General features: G+C 37.3%; 1 protein-coding gene across 9 annotated transcripts in view; it reads right to left on the bottom strand.

Annotated features, from left to right (window-relative positions):
• Window positions 1–4,537: 4,537 nt before the first annotated feature.
• The window catches only part of rapgef6 (Rap guanine nucleotide exchange factor (GEF) 6), a 122,455-nt gene continuing 102,033 nt past the window's right edge, over window positions 4,538–24,959 (bottom strand). For 4 of the 9 annotated variants that reach the window (XM_024266552.2, XM_024266555.2, XM_036215222.1 and 1 more), the window contains 13 exons: window positions 23,755–23,922; window positions 23,413–23,628; window positions 20,927–21,138; window positions 20,381–20,504; window positions 18,226–18,249; window positions 16,325–16,545; window positions 14,831–15,004; window positions 14,542–14,685; window positions 14,297–14,413; window positions 12,315–12,561; window positions 9,377–9,906; window positions 8,378–8,722; window positions 4,538–7,199 (listed from right to left, as the gene is read on the bottom strand). In XM_024266552.2, coding sequence (XP_024122320.1) covers window positions 7,177–7,199; window positions 8,378–8,722; window positions 9,377–9,906; window positions 12,315–12,561; window positions 14,297–14,413; window positions 14,542–14,685; window positions 14,831–15,004; window positions 16,325–16,545; window positions 18,226–18,249; window positions 20,381–20,504; window positions 20,927–21,138; window positions 23,413–23,628; window positions 23,755–23,922 — 2,545 coding nt within the window. In that variant the 3' untranslated portion in view covers window positions 4,538–7,176. The remainder of the gene's footprint in view (window positions 7,200–8,377; window positions 8,723–9,376; window positions 9,907–12,314; window positions 12,562–14,296; window positions 14,414–14,541; window positions 14,686–14,830; window positions 15,005–16,324; window positions 16,546–18,225; window positions 18,250–20,380; window positions 20,505–20,926; window positions 21,139–23,412; window positions 23,629–23,754; window positions 23,923–24,959) is intronic. The other 5 variants (XM_024266556.2, XM_024266557.2, XM_036215220.1 and 2 more) reach the window with 4 other exon arrangements.

The raw sequence follows: 24,959 nt of genomic DNA, 5'->3' as shown, positions 1-24,959 counted from the left end.
AGGAATGACAGCAGTGTCTCAGCTTTTCCTCTTCTGGGTAGAGATCTTTGGTGTTATCCGTGGAATCTGCTGGAGCTATACTCCCAGCCTCTACGGTTTCAGTCACCTCAGGAGCCACTGCTGCCTTCAGCTTCCACATTTGTTCCCAGTTCTCCTCTACATTCTTGGTTTTTCTCAATATTCTCCTTGATGTTTCACCTAAGACTGCTATATCTATTATTTTAGTCCTCATTTCTTTCTTTTTTTCACCATTTCTTTTATATAGAAATATAGCTTTGAAATGTTTTCTACAATTGAGTTTTTCTCTCTCTATATATAACAAATTTAACTTCTTTCATTTTGAACAATTGCACATTCAAGTTCCTTTCAAAATAAAACACATCCTGTGTTTAATCTTATCCTCCATCTGCAGCAGATTTACTTTAATTAAAAATGCAAGAAACATGAGCTTTTCTATTCTTCTTCATCCTTTTTCTTTTTTTCCATTCTGTAATGTATTAAAAACATTTACTTTTTTTCTTCTCATCTTATTATTTGAACAATAGTGAGAACTTGTATCCAACAGAACAACAATATCTCTTCAGCAGTGCTGTTAAGATATCTGTATCTTAAGTAGCTTTCTAAACCCTCTTACAAACCCCACAAAGAAAAAATGATGGGGCTGAAATTCTCCTGTAATCCATCATGACTTTGATTCGCTTAGGTTGTCATCTTCCCTACTTTTAGTTTTCCAGACTGGGTTTCTAAGCAACTCAGTGGAAAAAAATAGAATTTTGTAAGATTAATTGACAAAAACTAAAATGTAAAGCAACATTTTTGTGTCATTTCCGAGATTCACCTTTTTTTTAAAATGTGGGCACAATTTGTACCAAAAAATAACAAATAATTGATCCCAGTCAAAAGGAAAGTCTGACATTTATACTCAACACAGAGGACAGAAACAAGACAAATGGTAATAAGGCAGCTGACAGAGACCTTGTTCCCCACAGAATTTGTTCCCGACTAAAACGTCCTTCTGTGGGGTCGTCGGGTTCTCACTTTGAGAAAACATTTCGACTCATGCATGTGAGAGCGAATGCACAGTCACACCCTGCCTGCCGCTCAAGGGCAGAGCTGTGAAGACTGTACGGGTGACATCACGGGTTTGAAACTCTTGCTTTACAAATTTTCATTTAGACAGGAATATGGTAAAACACACACACACAAATACAAGTGCCTCTAACCCTCAGGTGGCAGCGTTTCTGTTTTCCCACCTCTCGGCTTGTGACAAAGTCAAAACTTCAAAGTCGAAACAGTGGAGAGGTGTGACACACACACACACACCTGTGTATGCGGAGACGTGCATGCAGGTCAAATATATTACGAGAAGTCACTTTTTTCCCCTACTTTCCATTTCCTGCCATCCAGTGGGGCTTTTTCGCATTTTGAGATGTTTATTTGAAGCTGCGTATAATTTAGCAACTCGCCTCCGGACAAATCCCACTTGGAGCTGAACCTTCACTTCCTCGTCGTTTTGAGAGAAATTCTCTATGAAGTGGGGAGACCAGCTCCTTGAACAGGATGACATTCTTTGCCCTGACCCATTCCAACGTCATGACAAAAAAGTATATATTAAAGCAGAAAAGTCACCCTGAAAATCTTACTTTTGCACAAAAAAAATCACAAAACGTCATCAGTACTAATGTTCACTTTTTTATTAAGTCAGCACTTATCTCTGATGTGACTCAGCCTTTAAAACTATATTTTAGACTTTTAAATTGAAAAATCTATTAAAAAGTAGCTTGAAGGTGCCAAAAGACCATACTTCAATAATATATTACCCATAAATCCTTGCAGTCATTATAAATAGACTGTTCTGCACATTTTTGGAACCACTTTTAGTACAAATTACAACCTTGTACTATTTGTCGTTTGTTTGTAGTGCAGTAAAGTACTGCAGTTAAAAAACTTCCAAGTTTAAAAGACAGAAAAATGCAAATAGGTGTCTAAAATATGTATTTTTGTCTCAATTATGATCCTTTCTCTAGTAGTAGGAAGACTCCTGAATATCACAGATTTTGACTGTTATTTGCAGAAGTTCCTGTTTTTGATGGACTGCTCTTATTGTGAAATGCAGCACACGGGTTGAGACTCATTTGTAGTGACACTCATTTTTTATTTTTTGCTTGTCTTAAAGAGTCAGGATTTTAATTAAAGTTTGTTTGAGATGGTTGCTTAAGAAACCATAAAATCATTCTTTTAAAGTATGTAGTAGGGTAAATCAGCCCATTCCAACCGTTCACACTTGCCACGGTGTCTCAATGGTTTTGGAGCAAAACCTTCGAAACATTTGAGAAAAATAAAAAAAAAAGGTCTAAATTAGTTAATGTTGTAAAAAATAGGTTACTGTTAAAATACAGAATAAAAATGTATTGATGACTAGAGAAATTTAATGATGTTTTAGTAAACATATATTTGTGTATGTACATGTGCATATGTACTTTATGTGTGTACTGTATGCATACGAAAATTATTTAGTTAAGCATTTTGATTACATGTTGTGTCATATTTGTCATCCTAAGTTTTGCTTCCTTGGTTGTTTAAATGGGTTTTGATCAATGTGGTTCCTCAGCCCAGTCCCTTTAGGTTCATGTTGATTACTGTTTAAAGAAAGTAAAAATGTTACATTTAAGACACTTCAAACTCGGGGTCACGGGGCTGCTGGAGCCTAACCAACCACTTGTGGACGATGGCAGGGTACACCCTGGACAAGTCGCCAGTCTGTCGGAGGGCCTCAATCACACTCGCATTCACACCTAGTGACAATTTAGAGCAGGAGTGTCCAAATCCAGGCCTAGAGGGCCGATATCCTACATGTTTTCCAGCCAACCTGCCTTTGAAGCTCCTTATTGGCCAAACACACCTGATCCAGGTAATCAGCTGCAGATAAGGTGGGGTTTCTGGAAAACCAGCAGGAGGTCGGCCCTCGAGGCCAGAATTTGGGCATCTCTGATTTAGAGTGAAAACTTAACCTATGGAGCAAGTTTTTGAATGGTGGAAGGAAACTGCAGAAAACCCACACATGCACGGGGAGAACATGCAAACTCCACACAGAAAATTCATTGATGATTGATGACCATCGATGATTCTGTTTCAGGTTCCTCAGCTGGGACTTGAACACGGAGCCTTTTTGGTGTGAGGCAAGAGTGCTAACCACTGCACAACTGTGGAGCTCCAACTAGAGCAGGAGTGTCAAACTCATTTTAGTTTCAGGGGCAGCATCAAGTGTAACATAATAGCAAAACAGCCTTTGGTCGACATGTTATGTCCTTTTTTCCTGGAAAGCTCTGCATACCACCTCAATCTTTTTTCTTTTTGACATTGACATTTTGGTAATTGTGGTGTCACACCTGATCATTTTTATAGAAATTTAAAAGTGAGGCTGGTGAGGAAACAAAATGCATCTTACCCAGACGTGGAAAACGTCTGCAAAGAGATGCTGCTTATTTCTTGATCTCTTGTCATGTCGGTTTTACTACTTTTTTCCTAGTGGCAGAATTGCATATTGCAGCTATTTCTTTAAATAACCATAACTCGACACAGAAATGGGCTAGAAACTTTTCTTTTTCCCCATCCTTATATTTTTTTCTCTTCACAACTGGGACGGATTAAACCATTTGGCTGCCGTATGTTTCACACCCTTGGTCTAGAGTAAAGGAATGGCTAAAAGACCGGAAACATCTTAGGCCACAAACTCATTGGGCATTGACTGGACATATCCTATGGTGTTCACACTGGACAAGCAGGGAGGGGCTTCTTCTTCTTCTTCTTTTCTACTGTTGACTAGAGAATGTCCACCACTGACAGTTGAAAGATGCTTGGTGCAAAATGTTGCAAATCTTGTGATTTGGGGATGAAACAGAAACAGCTTGGTTCACTGTTAGCAGCTTGTATGGACTAGCATCATGGAGGGCGGCCTTGGTTTATCTTTACTTGAAAAACAAAAGTAGACATCCTCAGGCTTATTTTTGTGTTTGGATTCAGCACATAAACCAAATCCAAGTACCTGACATGGCTACATGCTTTCAATGTTTCGTACGCCCAAAAATAGTCGTAAAATCTTGTGTAGCTGCGTGTGAACATGAGAGTTTTGGACATGAAAATGTGCATTTACATAAACTTTTGATTGACAGTTGCCGCTTGAACGTACATGAACGTTGTTTAATGTCCAACTTCACAGGAGTAAGTCAGTCATCTTACAAAAAAAAGTATGTAGACAAAAATACTCAAAAAGCCTTCTCAAAATGGGTTAACAGGACATTTCTGCATGGGATTGAGGGGATGTTGCTGCACACTCAGGTCATTCCGGTTTCCTGTCAACATGACAGTAAACCTCACATGGGTAATAAAAGGAGGCCGACCTTGGACGCAGCGTGAAGCCTTGCAGCTTCTGATCTGATTTGATAAAGTGCTGACAGCAGCAGAAGGATCAGGCTCCTCCTTTATGTGTCAACACCAACAATTACACCACAATCTCAACAAACACACACCAAATGAGTACCGTTTGATGTTTTTATTCATTGTCTAAATTCATATCAGTAGACTCAGAGAAATAAAAGGTATTCATTCCTTTTTTTTAAACATTCTCTTAAACAAAATATAACAACTATTTACAATCACTTGTAAAAAATACATAAAAAGCGTACGGGCAAAATCATGTTGTCTTTCTAAAAGACATAAGTTACAACAGCTACATGTGTGAGACAAAAGCAAACTTGAAGCCACAGACTGAGTTAATACCTCTTTGTACAGATTGTGCAGCTCACTCACCACATTTAAGCTTATTGTTGTGCATTTCTGCTGTAATGCCAAAAGAAATATCTACACAAAAACACATTCATATCTCTCTTATTGCATTCCAGGAAACCTGTCAGGAGAGGAGGAAGAGGAGGAGGAGAGGCCAGAAACAACCAGACCAAAAGGGGCGGCACATTTTTGGACGAGAGAGGTCGTTCCTGGAAACACGTTGTTCTTGGCTGTATTCAGTAAACAAAAGAAAAGCTTTGAAGGAGGATAAAACAAAGTAATAAAAGTGTGAGGAGTAAATAAACTATAACTTGTAGGGGATTTGGAGTTTTATCTCAAAATTTAAACAAAAAATAGATTTTTTTGCTGCAAATTCAAGATTTTATGCAGGTAAAGAAAGAAAAAAAAACACTAAACGCAATGTTTTAATACTGATTTATCACCGACAAAATAAAGAAGAGAGTTGTGCAAAATCAGTTTCTCGTCACTGTCTGAGTCAGTTTTTAGGATTTCACTGGCAAGAAGAAAAAGATGAGGTAAAGGTCAAAGTAGAAGCTGATGAGTCGACAAAAATCCAGAAGCCCGAGGGGCAAAAAACATAACGAAAAGGGCGGGGTTTCATTCTAATGTGAGCTGAGTTGACAAAAGAGGAATAAAAAGGGAACCAAAGCAGGCAGGATGGCCTTAAAAACTCCTTCAAGTCATCCTGGATGATCCACTTTCTGCTAGCTAAAGAGGAAATCTGCCAATAAATCCTAGAAAAATAACTGAATTTGAAGATTTTTCATAAAAGTCACCAGAATCACACCACAAACAGCACCAAAAACACATGAACAGCAGAAATAATAGGAGAGCGAGAGCCAAAAACGCGTCATTCAAAAAATGACAAAAACTAACACAAATTTCTGGAAAGACTCCTGCCCCACACCAGTCACAGGGCAATCACAACCTTGGATATATATTTCTTTAGCTTGTAACAAAATATTCAAAAAAATAGCCTTTACAGAGGACTACCTTCTCTCATCTACAGATAATCATTTAGCATTAATTTATGGCAGAAAACAGCAAAAATATATGTATAAATTCATTTACATGCCAAGTATATATATATATTAGCATCAATTATTTCAAGTCTGTGTGTGACAAAAAAAAAAAACAGGAGAGCAGAAGGGAAGATCACATGATTCCAGTTTGTCCCAAATTAAAACACAAACAGGGAAATCTTTTCTACCTGAACGCACAAATCTTTTTTTTAAAAATTGATAAAATATTTGAATGGAGATGCAGGCCGGACGTCAGTTGCTGCATTGTCAAACAGGAAGCACAAATGGACATGAGAGGTGACTGCTGCATCTGCATATTCCTGAAATTTACCACGACACTTGCAGGCTTGTAATTCTACAAACTACTAGTCTAATAAACACTGTAAACAAAAACGTGTAAGCATTGGCGTAAACACTGTTCTGACTTTTTTGCACAGCGGCTAACGTTTTGGTGTATGTGCATGCACATGGCGCCACCACACAGTGCTAATTTATCATTTATTACAGCTGCTGCAATAAAATAACCGCACGCGTTTGACTCTGTGGGGCAGCAGTGAGGCATTTGTTCTTCAGCTCATTAAAAACAAGTTATTATACAGATTTTATAGGAGGCAGCATGCCGCTAAAGTAGCTCACACGACAGGCGGAAACTGCCCGAGAGACGCCGTTTGTCGTTTTTCTGTCAAGGTAAGCAAAGCAAAGTAAGTGCTAAAAAGACGCAGGAGCGCCTTCCATTTCTTCAGGGGGGACATTTCTTTCTATTCACTACATAAAAAGGGATTAAAAAGACTTTTTGTGGCTCCAGAGGGCTTTGTGACTTCATATCCACTTTGTATTTATGCATTTTCCTGGAAGTTGCAACCTACAACTGAGGCATTTCCTCCTCCAGTTGCTTACATTCGTCTTATTTTATGCCAAGAAAAAAATCGATACTTTAAAAGCAGATTTTCTGCTGTTTTTATTAGAAAAAACCCTCACAGATTAGATAAAAAAGATGGGAAAATTCACGGGGTTTCCATTTAAAATGTAAAAAGACTATGAAACCTTTTCTGACAGGTGAGCTTCATATGTAGAAATGGAGGTACATGCTTGATTACTATCACTCTTTTCCTTCTTTTGTCAGATTAAATCTAATTTTCTCACATTTTGCAAAAGTTTCCTTATTTTTTTGAAAATCTTTGATTGAAAAATGAGCCTAAAAAGGATCCTGGGAGGCAGGGAGGTCCGCTGGTTTGTGGGCGGGGCCTGAAAACTGTGCTCTGATGTGCGACCGTGACAGGCATCGTGTTTAGTCCAATGCCTGGTGGGTGGGGGTGACTTGGTCCAGGTATGACAGTCACATCCGTGTCTAGACCGCTGAAACTTGTTCGTCTGGAGATGACAGGAGACAAAAGAGTGCAATCTCATTTTAATTAAGTCATTTGAAGGTCTGCAATTCTGATGGCAGCCAGAGGGGGCAATACAGTCTGTAATCAGTGCTTTCTCAGTGGGCGTAGTGATCATTACGATAAGGATATAATTATTCATTTTAAAAATGACCTAATGATTATGGTTCTACTTTGAGGCTCAGGCATTTCTGCTCATTAAACACTGAGAAAAGTTTGGATTAATGGGGTTTACAGGGATGGAATTCACTGCCAAACTACCTCATTTTCATACAAACTTTGCATTTGACTGGATTTCTAATTCAACACAAATTGTTCAATTATTCTTCGACAAATATTCCTTCTAAAACCACATTTTTAGTTATAAAAAACTCTTTAAATAATTTTTTATTTATTCTAATCTAAGGCAAAACTTTCATGAATCAAATTAAACTAACAGAAAAAACACATTCGGAGTAAATAAACTTCACATAACGTAACATCCACATTATTTACCGATTCAATAAAACTGAACAGTGAAAATTTGATTAAAAAAAAAAACATTATTCCACACATATAAATATAGGGCCGGGAATTGATAAAAAAAATCTAATTAATTGCAAATCTGGAAAAAAATGAATCGTGATTTATTTTTTTCTTTTAGTAACAGTATTTGCCAGCCACTTATTATGTGCAAATAATCCCAATATTAAATCACTCACAAAATTGTACATTTAGAACAAAATATGCAGTTTTTGTCTACGATTGAATTTTCTGTATTTTCAATCTGAAAGACAACCTGCTTGTTTATTTGGTATATTTTAATCAGCACAACTGGACCTATTTTATTTAGTCATTTTTTCATTTTGTATTTACACACTAGACAAAAGATTCTGTCTGGAAAGAAGAGAAATATTTTGCTGTGTAAATCCCAAAAATGTTTAACTCTTTACAACAGAATAAAAGTTTAGGTGTAATTTTATAAGTTGTTTATTAATTAACAAATTAATCAAGACACTTATAATTATATAATTTGACCTCTATCTAAATATTGGAGGCATTGTTCTTATAATTTAGTTAGCAAATATAGTCACTAAACACAATTTTTTGGAAGTTTCTGGAATGAATTTATCTAAAGACGGTAAGAGTTCCTACATGACAGGATAACACACGACTGCATCTCACCGTCCTCACTATCAGCCAGATCTTGGGTCGGGCAGCAGCTGCTGGGCGGTCTGTGGAGGTGCTGTTTGGAGAGGGAGGTCCGGGAGTCTTGGTGCTGGAGCTGAACCCTTCGTGCCTCCGCCAGACCGTCAGCGGCTCCGGGGCTCTGCAGGAGTCTGCTCCTCTGCACAGCCACGCTGTAGTCTGGAGGTTTGAGGTGAGGAGGCCGGGGGACCAGACCTCCCGGCCCTCCCACAACTCCGTCGGTGAGGCCCAGATCCCCCAAAGCCAGACCCTGGTAGCCTGGAGGGGTGGGAGGGGGAGCTCGGTAACGCTCATCCTTTGTGGGGGAGGTGACACAGTACACTAAATGGAGGGATGGACGGCACCAAAGAGGATGGAGTAAAGGAATTTAAGAGGTGGGGAAGGGAAGTGGAGTGAGAAGAAAAAAGGAACAAAAAGAAATAAAAATTAAATAAATGTGATGTTTTACACACAACATGAAGCTTTACATGCACCAAAATGTTGAAAAATAAAAGGGTAAAAATAATGTGATGGTTGGCTGCCGAGCAGAAATACAACCTTCTAGAGTTGTATCTGTCTGATCAACAGCCATAAACTTAAAAACATTCATTAGTGCAAAATGAAAAAAATCTAACAAGTAAAGTGAGGCAAGCTGTGAGCTAATGTGACCAAAATATGATCAGTGATTTGGCAGAGGATGAGCACCTTTATATAGAAACAACAATTTCATGTGGCCACTAAACTCAAAACACAACTGTTTGTTATTAATACTCTATATGAATATAGAACTGGGAGGTAATCTGGGATGCTCCTTTAAACAAAAGGGTAAACAAATCTGCAATAATTCCTCTTAAATTAACTTAATTTAGGGATTTATGCTGGAGAAGTAATTAAACAAATAAATAAATGTTTGATCTAAATCCTTTTTTTTATTTACAACAAAGGTAGCCTTAATTGCTGTTATTATTTTTCAAATCTTGCTGCCTTTCCCCTCACCTATCAGGCCTTTTTCTGTGCTTGATGTCACCGTTTTGTAGGCGGAGTCTGTGCTTTGCGCTCCTTCCTCGTTGGCAGGTGAGGAGGGGTGCTCCGGGATTCGCCTCTTTACTGTCCCATAATTCCCCTCATAGTTGTCCGATATGGAGCTGGAGGACGCCCAGCTGTGCGGAGCGGACTGATCTGAGCCGGAGTCTCTAGAGTTCTGCTTTGGGTCTTCGCCGGCCCACGCGGGCCTGGCGGCCTCCGTCTCTGCCGCCGGCCTGGCGGGGTGCTTGAAGCTGCCCAAGTGCGTGTGCGGTAGAGAGAGCGGGTGGCCATAGATGCCGTGGTCCCAGGGCCGGCAGGAGGAGGTGGGGTAGCTCTGGAAGGATTCGTGGGAGTTGGAGGAGCAGGACGTCCAGCTGCCTCGGCCGCTGTCTGCTACCGAGTCCAGGGAGGTGAGGTCTGGCGTTAGCTCCTCCGTAGAGAGGGAAGGGGTGAAGTTACAAGCTCGTGGTGCGTGTCCTCGTGCTAGTGACGAAGAACTACTGCAAATACAGAGATTCCGTTTTAGAAAACACTAAAGCCATTGCTATTAACGTTAAGAGGTTTGGATAAAACATCTGGTCACATGTAAAAACACAGAAAAAACAGAAATGAACCAAGAATCATGGCATTTGATAGATGAGTCAAATCACAAATAAAATAGTCACAAAGTCCTAGCTACAGAAGATTTTTGGGAGAATCAATTATTTGCTCAACCAATAAAAGAACCAAGAGAATTATAGCTTGAAACTTGATGGACATTTTCTTCTTTGCTGCTTTGAAAACCTCAAAAAACTGCATTACACATCGCATAAGTCCCACTCAAACTATATTTTTTTATGTTGTAAAATTGTTCCCAGTGCTATTTTGATTATATTATACTGCTTTTTTTAGCTAAAATCAAAAAGCCTGTGTCATATTTTCTACAGAACAGCAGGAGCTTATTAGAAATTTGCTTTTGGGTTGTGGGCGGAACGGCTGGCATGGAAGTAAGCCTTACTAATTTCCCAGAAGCACTTTGTTGTGTCCCACTAGCTTACACCAACTCACAAGCCCAAGCTAACATTAGTGTAGCAAAAAAAAAAAAAATTGATACAATAAATTAATTGATCTATTTGTCTGCGTTTGGATACATCAGAATTGTAGCAGAGAAGGGACATTTTGGCCACGCCCACAGCTGTTGTTGCGTCACAAACCTAAACTTTTTCAAACCACCAGTTTTCATCTGCGCCTGATCCACCATGATTTGAATAAAGTAATATTCAGAAACAGTTTTATTCTTAGATTTTTTTGCATATGTCCTCCATCATGAGGAAGATGCAACAAGAATGTGTTAAAACCACCAAAAACATTTTTTTTTTCATTGAACTGGGTCTTTAAATTTTCATCCCAGCACTGTGACCAGTTAATTGAAGCTTGATTGTTCTTGTGTTTTGAGATAATCACATTTACACTGTTTAAAGATTGTTTGGAGGCCAAAAAGTTATTTTTAAATGGAAAAAAACCCAATATTTATGGTTTTTGGTACAGATAAATCAAATGATACAATTATTTGATGGTAAAGAAAAATTACTTTTTTGTAAAACAAAGTTCCTTGGACTCATTATCAACCATCAGCTTAGTCGGAAAGCATATTCTGAATTTATTACAATGTAAAATTTGTAAAGGTATAATCCACAAGACCGAAAGACTACTAAACAAAAATGCATATTCTATTTTCAAAATTATTTCTTCCATACTTCAAAAATGTAGTGAATTTTGGACAAAGTGAATATTGATCCAAAAAATAAACTCCAGTAAAGGGCAATTACGAGTAATAAATAGTTGTTTTTCATTATTCCAGCTATACTATAAATGAAAATCAAATAAAGTTTGTGAATATTGTCCATTAAATGTTGTTGGGTCTTTAAAAGCAGTCAATTTTTAAAGAAGAGAGAAACCTTATGATTTAATAATGCTTTAGTCCAGTTTCTTTTGGTTAAATAGGAAAAAGTAGTAAAAATGTGAAAGATCCACTTGAAGAGAATCATATTTTTGGTGCTTTCAAAATCTTTTGATGGCATTTTTTCTAATGAAGGGGGATATTGATAAAGAAAATTAAGCTTAAACTTGCATTTCTGAGTAAATCTCAATTCAAATCATTGTGAATAAGGAGGAAAAAAAAAAAAAAAAACGCAGTTTGAAAAATTTGTGGACTTGAGGTGCCAAAAGAAGGAATTCTAGGAGGTCAAAGAGTCCCCAACAAATCTTTATTTAGCAAAGACATCTGGCTAAATTGAGTTCTGCAAAGATGACATCCTCCAAAATCTCAAGCGGTGACCTTCAGAGGTCAAACCTTGAAACCTCTCTTCAGCTAAAGTACCAGTTTGATTCATCGCCAGCCTCTTTACAGGACAAAGAAGCCAATCAATGAAACCAAGACACACCATAAAAATCAAGTTGGCGTTATACACCAAGGCTGCTGCGGTGATAGAACACCTGAAATAAGATGTTTAAGCTTCTGTTTTATGAGAAAAAGTAGCCTGATCATAGAGGAACAATAAACAAACAGCAGACAGTATAAAGCTGAGCTGTTTATTCAGCCATATTAAAAAGCTGTTACTGTGTCCATGGCTAAAGGGAGGCGGCAGTAAATCTGAGATGCTAATAAAAGGCTGTTAATTTTTACGATTTCCTGTTACTGGAGTTTTAATAAGGAAGAGGCATAATTGGAAAGCAGCAGGAGGATATAATGAAAAAAAAAGAAAGATACCAGATGGTGTACTGGAGGTCTTTCTGTGGCAAGGTGGATCAATGAGGGAAGAAAATGCTTTACTGTGAACTGTTTAGCCCACACGGGAGAAAATGTTGGACCGTTATATTTATATATCAAGGAGACGGACACAAAAAATGAACTGATATCAACTCTTACCTTGTGCTGGGCTGACTGTAGTCTGCATTTATGTGTGGATGCGACGCCGCTGAGCTCTCAGCAACAGCTGCACCTGTCGTAGTCAATGGAGCGGTGGTGGAAGTTCCCGTGCAGGTTCTGCTGCATCGCTCGTCGGGCCCGGGGGCCGGCACAGAGTCCACAGAGCAGATGCTCGAGCGCGAGGAGATCTCACTGTGACTCGAGTCTGATAGGTTGTCCGCTTTTCCAGGTGGAAGGAGGGAGTAGCCTGATGAAAAGAACGTTGAATATGTTACCACATGAAACAGAAGGAAGTCTAGATGCTGAAAGAGGGGAAACTTAGGGGATGGACAAAAAAAGAAAATGAATTTAAAAACTGTTTTAATCTAATCAGTATAGATGTTTGCCCAAATTCAATAAATACATTTAAATACGTTTCCTTTTTCTTTTTCAAAGACTCTACAAATGTATTTCATTAAATTTGTGATTACATTTTTGTGTAATGTAATTTTCTCAGGCAAAAAACAACATTAATTTTAAAGTAATGTATTGCAATATTTATTCTTTTTTATTAAAACTTCACTTTTCTTTAGTTTAAAAAACATTTATTATGTAAAAAACGTTTTTTTTTAATACAAATCTTTTGAAAAAAGCATCTACATCAAATCAAATTGAATAGTAAACTTGTGAATGGAATTGATTTGGTAATGACACTTGTATTATACTATACAGTACCTGCACTCCAAATAATGTAAAGTGCATAAATGTGAATGTATAAAATTGTTTAATTGTATTTTATGTCAAGTTTACAGTTTTATTAGGGGTAGAGGCTCTAATATAAACCCATATGTATTTTTTTCATTTTTCTGTACGTACTTTTTATGTATTTTTATACGCGTTTTCTTTTTTTTTTTTTGCAATATGTTGTCTAAGTGCAAAAAATAAACACATAAAAAATAATAAGAATAAGATCTGCTCTCATTAGTTTAAGTACAAGTGAACTCCATTAGCATTTTCTCATTTTTTTAACTGACCAGTTTAACCTGCACGATGCAGCAGATGAAGTAAAAATGTGTGAAAATCATCAACTGTTATTTGAACTTTATATCAAAAACTTGCAGAAAAAACAAAACTTCAAAGGAACAAAGTGAACTTAGTCCCTGAAAGCAGCAGCTTGAAAACAAAGCTTAAAGTTTCCAACATTAACAATGACATCAAATTCTGTGAACATTCAATTCCAGGTGTTTTATAATAATTTTCATTTAAATTTGAGCAAGTTTCATATTTTTCAACAATAACAACAAAATGTCAAGATTCTCCAAAAGAACGGAGAATGGTTTTGGCACCCTCAGACAGAATGCAGTTTCTCTCCCTAATCGTCTTTAAATAAACACATTTTTTGAAGAAACTAAAGCTCATCTTGGAAGACATTCTCAACAAAGAGTCATCTGAAATCATACATTAAAGAACTCAGACTGTCTTCCTCCGTGCATGTCTGTTTCTGCAAAGGCAGAGGAAAGGGGCGGAGCTAGCTGAGCTCCTGGCTTCCTGCTCTGCCTGTTCTTGTGTCTCATCCTGAGTTCTCCTCTCTGCTCCCTCCTCCCTGTTAGGATGCAGCCTCTCCCTGGACTGACTCCTTTCTCTCAGCGCTCTGAACGGTGACATCAGCCTCTTTCTGATGGTAAACTCCGATGGGGGTTTGAGGATTTGGGGCTTGGGGGGAGTCGGTTTGAGTTCTGGCCCTTGTGGAGCAGAAGAAACCCCCAAGTGCTCCTCTCTACTTTTCTGTGTTCCACTTTCTTCTCTTGCCTTCATCGGCGTGAACCCTGCATTTGTGTGAACTCTCTGTCTCTTTGTCTGCCGTGGTCTTCCACTCCTCTCAAAACTCCATCCTGCCTCTGTCTCCTGCCTCTCCTTTTCTGGATTTTCCTCCAGCTTTCCCTCCATCTCCCTGTCGTGCTGCCTGGTCATCTGCAGGATCCTCTTGTGGAGGAGTGCCCCACCTATTCCGAAGCTTCGCAGGCTGACGGTGCCGGTCTTTGTGCTGGCGTCACTCGTCAGCGACGATGAAGATCCTGATAGGTTCATCTGACTGGAGTTCTGGGACTTTGCCAATCCAGCTAAAAAAAATACAAACATTTCAAATTAAAAAACTACTGCATATAAATAACATTTTATCTTGGTAGAAGTCAACAAATAAGTGTGGAATTAGCATCCTTTGTAGATAGAAAAGCTTTCTAAAACCAACCTTTTAGTGGTGAATTCTGACAAGACAAGGAGGGGCTGGAGTGAAGAGATGAGATGTTGGAGATGGTGTCGTCTGACGGCCTTTTTGTAATCCAGTCGTCTGAGTTCACTGGAGGTTTCTTTACCACCTGAGGAGAGCTGGAGGCTAAAAGATGGCAAAAAAAGAGAAAAATATGACTCTACATATTTAAACAGCTTATTTAATAACTTCATTACTTATTTATCCTTCAGTCAGTTGTTATTTTGGATCGTAAGAAACCAGAAGGGAAGGAGATTTCAGATGTACTCACTGGGTGTACCATTGTCTTTAGCGAGGCTCTTCTTCCGTAGAGGGTTCAATGGAACTTGGACCTGAAGGACTTGGGACACTCTGTTCTGAGTTTTCCCAGACTGCAGAGCTGACCGAAGAGACACCGGAGACATGTTCGACTTAGTGGGACGCCTCTCGTTCAAGTTCTTACTCACTGAGTGCGAAAGCAAGGGATGCAGATTCAATTTATGATGATGCGTTTTGTGATATCAGACATTCAGTATAGTAACATTTTGGTAGTAAATTATAAATCACTCTTTAAAAACACAAATCGACATTTAATAACAAAAGAGAAATAAAACAAGAAAGAGTTAAATCAATACTGATTTCCTTAACCCTTTAACCAAGACAAAAAAAATAATAATTTTTTTTTAAATTGTTTTCTTATGATAATGCTCATGATAATGAGATCCACTATCTCATTATCAGGAGAAAATAAAATTTGTTTTCTCTTGATAACAAGAATATAGCCTACTGTAACGCCCCTCTCTTCCTTTCCTGCACTGAGCGCTGCAAGCTTATCTGTTTTAAGTCTCTTTATACAGCAGAGGAAAACACTCCCCCAAAATTGCTTTTAAGTCTATTTTTTAAATTTAGTACTGGATCTACGCTCCTCAAACGGCTAAATTCCATCTCATAAACCTTTGTTTCCTTAAACCCCCAAACAGAACCTAGGACACGAGTGTCTCTGCATGGTGCTTCAATAAGCTCCGGACATTAGTGGATCAAAACAGCGACTCGGCCCAATTCAGCCCACTACAATACTTTCGGTATTTTCTGCAGCAAAACAAAGCAGTTCTTCAGAAAAATGTTGACAATATCCAATCAATAAATTATAAATGGATCATTTCTGACATTATCAAGAGAAAGCAAATTTTGTTTTTAGAATAGTGGATCTCATTATCACAGAAAACCTGTAAAAAAAGGTGGGGGAGGCCGTTCAGATTCCGTATTTTCTAAATATGCAGATAGTTGTTGGATTATTTCAAAAAATAACAGTTAAGATTGAATGGTAGAAATGTAATTTTAAAATAATTAAAACTTCTCAGTAAAACTTTCCATAAAGATCAAACATCAAAGATGAGTTCTTGTACAGATAAGACAACAATCAAAGTGTTCTTGCTGTTCTGGTTAACTTTCATTATAAGCCTCCAAGCAGTCGATGGCAGAATTTGATGTATGAAGCCGACATAAACACCAATAAATAAAAGTGATGAAGGCCTGACTTGAATATAATCAGATTGTCTGCTCAAAAATTGGACTATGCACGATCCCAGTGATGTGTTTCTATGTGGATGTTTCATCCTAAAACAATACACAAACACTGTATGAATCCACTTTACTTAAATTATTTTAGAGAATTAAACACTTTAAAAGAGATGTTCTTCCCACAATGAGTGGTATCCACTCATTTGTAGTCCACTTATATATTTTAGTAAACATGAAACAAGTCATTTGACAGTTCTGGACTCACAGGTGTTGTACGACGGCTCGCACTGCAATGACATGATTTGGTGTTTCTCCTCATCCGTCTCAACGGTGAGGTTGGAAAGGTACTGCTTCACCTTTCTGGCCATCTGAGCATCTTCATACAGTTTCTTGGCATTCAGAAGCGAACTGCGGCGCACTCGCTTCTTGTGTGCTCCGCCCTGCACATCCAACATATTGGAGTTGGTGCTGCCTTGACTCAGAGACCTAAAAAAAGGAGGTGACAATAGAGGACGAAGAACGAAGAAAGGAGGTGAAGGAAGTAGGTTTTTTTTTTAGGAAATGAGGCCAAGTTGATGAAAAAGGAAATAAAGACAAGAGAAAGGGGTGTGCATAAGCAGAGATTAAGACAATAATAGACAACAAAAAGGTTTAAAGTGATGACAAATAGGAATGAGGAGAAAAGAGATCAGAGGTAAAAATAGACGTGCAGAGAAACAATAAAAGAGAAAAGAACAAAATGCAAGTCAGTGGATCTGCAAATACATTAAAACAGGTCTGAAACTTATTACAACAACTTCTTTACAAACTTGTTTTTCAAAGGACAACATTTTAAAACAGGACCATGCATTTGGAAGGAAGGGACGCAGCACTCCCTAATGTGCCATGCTATCACAGTTCCAAACAGCAGCACGTTTTGTCAGGTGGAGGCAAAAAGGGTTAGGAAACACGAGATGCACCATATGTAACAAAGGGTAATTTATGCCAGATGCAGATAAAAACGCAAAACTCCAGTCAAATAGTTACATAAAAATGTATTTCACTTTGTAAGGCTTTTTACTCAAGACAAACCCACAAAACAACAACTGTCTAGAGGTGGTTTAGGAGTGCTGCATGATTTTATAGCTTCTGTTGATGCTGAAGATGCTAAACTTCTGTTTTGCTTTAGATATTTAAAGTTTAAATGTGATAGAAAAATTATGTATACACATATATTCATGTAACTATGCAAGAAATAAAAGAAAGAACTAACTTTTTTTTCTTTTAAATGTTAACAAATTGTAAAATTTATTAGAATTGCAATGTTAGATATATATACAGACATATAAATATATATATATATATATACTTTTAGGACTGGACAAAGAAAAAAAAATATCAGACAGCCCCTCTAAGAATAATTAAAAAAAATAAAATAAAAAATATATAATATTAAACAACAAAATGTGTTTTCCAAATCCCAAAAGTGTATTTTTTTTCTTTTTACCCACTAACTTTTATTCTAATGGATTCTAATGGCCTCTACAGACCATTCCCATCAGTATTAAGCTACAGGTCAGCTCTCCTTCTCTTTTGGGAAATGCAGGACGGAAACATTTCATATGTGGTCAATATATATGCTTAAAAATGAGCAACTATACACTTTAAGTTGCATAAAGAAAGTGTAATAGCTATCAAGAGTTCATTCTAAGATTAGAAATGGACTATCAAAATAAAAAGGCAAGAAAAAAAAGAAAAAACTATTTAGACATTTTTATCGTAAAGGGACCCATAAAAATATTCACACATTTTCCGAAGCTTAAACGACACGTGAGGTTAAACTAACCATGAGGCATTTTAAAATATATTGTGACTGTCTTTTTCTCTCTTTTATTTAAGTTTAAATGCATTTAGTGAAACATTTGAACCTTTAATTACAATAAAGTTATAGCTTTCGTGAGTGTTATGTGACTCAAACTGGGGTCAGTTATGCTTCTCAGTATAGTCGTGAATGCGAATGGGAGGGTTAATCACACAGAAGCACAGGCAGACAAACTTAGTAATGGTCAGGGTGGATCGGGAGGGGGTGTCATGCGGAGAATTTTGGCGGTGGGGATGCAGGATGGGTGGAGTTTCTGCTGTTTCAGGCTGAAACAGGGTGGAATCTGGAATCTAGAACGAACTTACCCTAAACTCTTCCACCTCTTCTTCCTGCAAGCAAGAGGCGTGAAGATTGAAGTGTGACTTAAGCACAAGTTCAAGGTTTGAGGAGGAGGGGAGGAGGAGGAGACAACACCGTGTGAAGTTCATGCCACCAAAAACAAACAGGACATGATTGGAGATGTGAGGACACCAGACATTTGACATCTCCCCACATCAACCTGAACTTTGTGTGGACTCACAACCACAGGAAGTTGGTTTATTTTGTAAAATATCTATCTTATGGGACATGAATTTGGTGTATTCTGAGATGTCAGGAGATTGTAGTATGAAGAGAGTGTCTGCAGGGGGCAGTCATGCACTGCAGCAGTGACAGACTGTGATAAATACACACAGAACTGAGTGATACAAATACACACTTTGGCTGGCATCAATTCCCCATTCAGTTGGGTTTAATCAATGCCTTGTGTTCTCAGGTGGTTCCATTCCGCAGAGGAATGTGATGCAAACACAAAGAGCTGTGAGGCAGACGGGAAGCGAATGGAAATTGATTGGACCGGTCTTTGAGTGTGTGCCTGATCCCATTGGTGAGGGATCCAGGCTTTCCTGGTGGAGCTATGACAAATGTGCTTCCCTTTTTGCCAACATTTGCGGTCTCCAAAGGGGAGAGGCTGTCAAAAATTGAAGCTGAAACTAGATATACTGAGACAATAATAAAATGATGAAAAAATGATAAGTTACTTTTGAAATATTCTGCAGCTGGTAACAAACCTAATGCACTTGCTGGTTCATTTTCATAAACTTTTGCATTTCAGGTCAACTTTGCAACTTTTCAAATACTTGTTATGGCTGAATCTGAATTCTTGCAATAAGGCCCCTCCCTACCACTACATTTAGCTCTCCAAAGGGAGAGTTATGGAAAAATAGTGTCTTCAAATTCAGAAATTTATAAGTCAACCTTTTAAGTATGATAAACACCTAAAGCAGGGATAGATATGGTGAGGGGAATACATGTCAGCATTCAGTCTGCATTCCTTTGAATCCTATTAGTTACATTAAGTGAAAATGACATTTTATTAAACTTTTTTTTCAGAATGGGATATTTTTCATTTTGTCACATAAAAAAGAAATACATTGAATACATGTTTTTATCAAAATTATTGCGATTTTTTTATTGGAAGATCTGGTTGTTATCATAGGTTTTCAAAAGCTTATAACATAATTCGGCCAATCACAAGTAAGAAATGGTACACAAAGTTCTTAAAGAGTGCTGGAGGCTGCATAATATTGGTAGTATGACAAGAGCCTATGGCTGGTAAAAATTTGAAGGCATTTGGCCAACAAGCCAGACTTGGAACATGACTGGCCTGAAGGGATTAAAAATAAAGTAAAATTAAAGCATAAAGTGATTTATATTGTATTTTGTTTATCTATATTCGACAAAAAAACTTTATATTTGTACAAAATTGTTGGAAAAATATGATCTTCTACAACAAATACAAGTACTAAGATCATGTCATTTAAATTATTTGATCTGTTAAGAAATATTAGATTCAACAACCTTTATTTTATAACAGTGACTTCATATTGAAGAGGCAGAAGGTGGAGCATGTTTAATACAACCCTCTGCCTACATATCAGTTGTTGAGTAACTGCTCTTGATATTTTACTCCCTGAAGGATCAAAGATCACGGGTGTCGAGCTTAATCCCTTAAAGCTGCTCCAGATTCCTGAAATTGCTCAACGATATCACACACAGCCTTCCGGAAGGCAATGTTTTCAAGTTTGTCATCTCATCTTTCAGTGTTTTGGGACTTTTTTTTCTTGAATCGTAACATGAAAGACCTGTCAAATGTATTACAGACCTGAAATGTAAAAAGTAATGTAGACAAATGACATATTTAAGTTTTTTGGTGGGGAGTTATACGGTCTACATATGCTAAGAATCAAAGCAGAACTAATACATTTTTCATAAATTGTGAATTTATTGTTATTTTACTCTGATAGGGAACAGGATGAGCAAGTTACTAAGAAAAGTTTGTGAAACTATGAAAACTACCTGCGTCCTGTGAAGGTTTTACACTTAAATAACTACGATTAAAAAAAATATATAAATAGTGAAGGAACTTCATAAAATCAGAAGTGACGGAAGATAATAGGAGCTTTTGTATTGGTAACCAACCTCTGTCTGAACATGAGGGCGGGGTCCATGTTTGCCGAGGTCATGCGCACCACGTGTCTGATCTCCTTTGCGATCATTCTCAGCTTCTCAAAGTTCACAAGGCCATCGACGCTGGAGTCATTGCCTGAAGGGACAGGGTCACATGCACGAACACAAGACAAGCACAAGAAGGATCCTGTGAGCTTTCAGCCAAATGAGTACAAATATTTGTTGTCTTCTTTTTTCAGATCAACATTTGGATATTTGTTTATTTTTAGTGTTGGAATTACAAAATCTCTGCTGACTCTCAACAGAGTCAGCAAAAGCATTTTTAAATTGGAAGTCAGTAAGGAGAGGTCTGTTTGCTTTGACCTGATTCTGTGTCACATTTTAGAACAAGAAACTTTCAGCAGAAGTAAATTTTCTGGCTGAGTTTGACATTCTGAACTAAAGAGAAGAAGGAAGTAGGCAACATTCGCAGAACAGGATGACATGTCGCCTTTAAGGAACAATTTTCAGCTTCCTTAAAAAGGACCTGATGAGACAGGCTAGTTTGTGGTCTTCTACCTTCATGAAAAAAAGTGAGGTCCTTCTTAATCACTGGGAACAGTGGGATGATGGGCGGCTGCATGCTCTGGCTGCTCAGAACGTTGCGGTACTTGGCCATGTTCCTGGACGGGTCGAAGACATCCTGCAGGTCCCCGAAGAGCTTTGCATATTTACTGGGCAGTTTCTCCCAAGAGCTCCGCAGCCGAGCCACTGGCGGCAGGTCCAGCCCGCTGTGCGAGGAAGAAAAGGAGAGCTCCAATAAAGCCGGCAGAAGGGATGCACAAAGCAAAGATAAATGGGTTTAGGGAGAGCCAACAAGCAGAAAGAGAAGTTAAGTAAAACCAGAGGGCATCATTTTTTGGACAAATTACCAAGATCTCTACGAAAGAATGCAACAAAGTACAGACTCATGTAAAAAATCAGTAACTAACCACCAACTTCTACTGCTTTTCATGTCTATTTCTGCCATTTATATGTTCATTTTACAGTGTTTGTTTAACTCTCAGTAGCCTCTGAACTCACTGGTGACCCAGTCACATTTACACCAATTATTACAGTTTTGGTTCACAATTGAAGGTTTTAAGGAGTTTTTAGCCTCAGTAACATTTTTGGTTTAAAACAAACATAACAAGTTATAACTGGAATAAATCCTTTTAGATTAGTGGAGCTTTGGCTGTTTTTTTCTTTAGACTTTTTTCACATCAACTATTATTCATTATCTTTTGACCTTTTTTTTAATTCATACATTTTTATTTTGTCCGTACATGTTGGATCATTGTCATAAAACACAAAAAATGTCAATTTAGTTATTTCTGCGTTTAAAAAAAAGACAACATCTACAACTCAAAATTGAGTTTTTTGGTCAGTTTAAGGTTTGTTGTGGAATTGTTGTGTAATAATAAAATGAAAAAAATATATTAAAAAAAAGCTGCGGTTTGGACTGAAAAGATGCATTGCAAAAAAAACATTTCTGAAAATAAATTATTAGAGCAAATTGCAAAGCTGAAAAAAAAATCTCTCAAAATGACTCAGACTACTCAGAGTTAATAAGTATTCAATCAACCAGCTGGTATTGAAGAGTACTGCTTCTCAGATATCCTTCTGGGTAATATTGTGCAAATAGTAAAACTGGAGTCAGCCTGACTGGTTGCTATTTTAAAGTTTCAATTTTTTCAGTGTATAAATTGTTTTTTTTTTTTTTTACATAGTACATAGACTTATACACCTGAGCAACTTATTGTCCATAAACTACATTAATCAACATAGTGATTAGATTATTTCACAAAAATAGACAGAGGAATATTATTTTTACATATTACAGAAAACAACAACCAGACAGATGATGTGACTGTTCTGTGGTTAATTTGTCTGCATGTTTATGTGCTAAAAATGGAAAACATAAAAAGTAATAATCATTTTTGGAATAGTAATACTGCGTATCATCCCCTGAATCAGGTAAAAAGCATTGAAAAAGGAAAACACTAGTAAAGCACAATGCACTGATGTGGAGAATTCACCCTCTGGGATTCAGATGGAGCAAACACGGAGCGAGAAATTGCCTCTGTCAAATGATATCATCACTTTGCCAGGTCAAAAGATGGCCTTGGCAGGGAAACAGGAATGCTATCGGGTAACCAGATTTATTTGATTCTGCTCATAAAATTCTCAATATTTCTCCTGTGAACATGTCCTCTCAACACTCCGTCTGGTTTATGGACACTTTACAAACCTTTCAAATAGGTTATTTTATCTTATTCTATCACGGTTTTATGTCTTCTCTATGGTTTTATTGCTTTTTTAAAAGCACAAATAAATGCAGTTTTGCATTAATAAATGTTAAAAAAAAAAAAAAAACAATGAAAATAAGTTTGAATTTTTCTTACCAAAGTAATGTTTTTTGCATTTTTAAAAAAAATGTATTTACTGTAAAATACATTTTTTTGTTAAAGTAAGTGGAAGCTCTAAACATGAACCTTTTAAAATTTCATTTTTTTCTTTAATACTGTTCAGCTATTTATTATTATTAAGAACAAATTCAACAGAAAGCCACAAGATCTTTTTTGGTAAAGAAGCAATAATTAAGACAAAAATGATTTCAGACTTGAGACCTCAACAGGAAATTATTTAAAAAAATAAAAGCACCTCTGTGGCCACAGAATTTTTATCCTATTGTTAGGAAAAACAGGATTCTGTGACATGTTTGTTTAGATAATATAGCATATTAGCAACACAGTAATTAATTTTCTTTGCAACCATTTTCCCCAAATAATCCTAAATTCTATGCATAAAAATGTTTGTGAAGACTTTCAGCTGTTACAGATTTGTATTCCATCATAAAAGCTGAAATTATCTCCAGTCTACTTTGCCAAACCACAAAGACTTCAAAATCTCAAAAATTAGTAAGAGTAAACATTTATCATTTCCAGACTGCATGTGATCACGGATGTTCATCTCCTCTAAATAAAAAATAAATAAACACAAAGGGATTTTCACGCAATCCGCACCTGATGATGGCAAACATGGAGTTGAAGTTCTTGCACTCTTTGCAGTGCAGAGCGATCTTAATGAAGTGCTTGATGGTCTTCATCCTCTTCATGGAGTTGGGCTCTCTTAGAATCTCTGTGGCGACCCAGAAGGTTTCCTGGTTCATCACTTCCTCAAAGCGCTTCAGGTTCCCACGACTCAGAGGGGAGTCCAACTTAAAGAGGTCATCCACATACCTGAGAGTGAAGACAGACAATGTTTATAACTGTATGCATTTGGTAGATGTTAAGATAATTATAAATCTTTGAATTTGACAGTAAATATAGGAAAAATACTCTGAATTAGGCTTAACAGCCACTTACTCTGTGGGCTCAATGTTCCTGAAGAGCTCAAAGTCTCTCATGGAAAGCTGGGCAGCGACCTCCATGGTGCTGAGCTGCAGCAGGGAGATCTGACTCTCTCTGAGAAGATCCTGGGCATCCTCGTCTGAACATAACGTCTCCGTGTCCATGTTGTTCTTCAGATAGTACCTTAAAAAAAACAAAAAAAAAAAAGCAATTTAACAGGTTAAAAAAATTTAATCCCCTAATCCAAGAGTCCTCTGGGGGACAAAACAGAGGAATGAAAGGATGGCATCTTAAACTATTAAGGATGAAGTGAGACAACCGAGACATGTAATGTCAGATATTCTTGGAAAGAAGTTTCTTGAAAAAGACTACTCCTCATACTCTTCAAAAGGTTATTGCATCTTTTCTTCCTTTTAATGTTGAGTTACAGTAAATGAGAAGGGAAACTGCTTCAATAGCGAGGATGCAAATAGATGACAGCCATCATTTACAGAAAAGCAAGAAGAAAGGGACCCATGATTCAGAGCAACATTCATGCTTCTTCAACCATTTCCTCATCCAGCTAACCACTGAAGAACAATAGCATGATACAGAAAGATGAAAATATGATTTTTTACAATTTGACAACCAATTTAAACCAAATTAAACTTTCTTTCTTAAAGCACTTTACAGACTTAACAATTAAAAATTAAATTATAAAACACACAGATTGCCCTCAACCCTCCTAACCTAAAATTATGAAACATAAAAATGACATATGATCTATAAATAGATATAAAACGAAAGTGGAAATTTGACTTGATGCTGGTGTGAGGAAATTATATATATATAATATTTTAAAAACAGACTTGCATGAAATTACAGCTTAAAAATATTTTAAAAATATATGCTTCTATAGTGTTTATTGCAAAAAATAGGAGGGGATGCATTGACAGAGATGAAAAAGTAATAACTTAAATTCAGCAAAATACAACAAGCAATAACATGAGAGCAAGTAACTGCAAGGACAGAGAGGATGGAGAGCTTGGGAAGAGGAGGTTTGTGTCAGGACAGAGAAAAAAGGAAAAGAGGTATAGAAAGCAGAACAGATAAAGTGACACTAAATGCATTAAATCTCTGGAACCATGCTACTGGAAATAGCTGTGGGCAGAGTACATAATATGCTTTGGCGCACTCCCTGAATGTTTATTTTGGCAGTGTGAGATATGTTAGCTATATGC

The sequence above is a fragment of the Oryzias melastigma genome, linkage group LG14, assembly GCF_002922805.2.
Source record: "Oryzias melastigma strain HK-1 linkage group LG14, ASM292280v2, whole genome shotgun sequence".
Lineage (NCBI taxonomy): Eukaryota > Metazoa > Chordata > Actinopteri > Beloniformes > Adrianichthyidae > Oryzias > Oryzias melastigma.
This window is presented reverse-complemented; position numbering and strand designations above follow the sequence as displayed.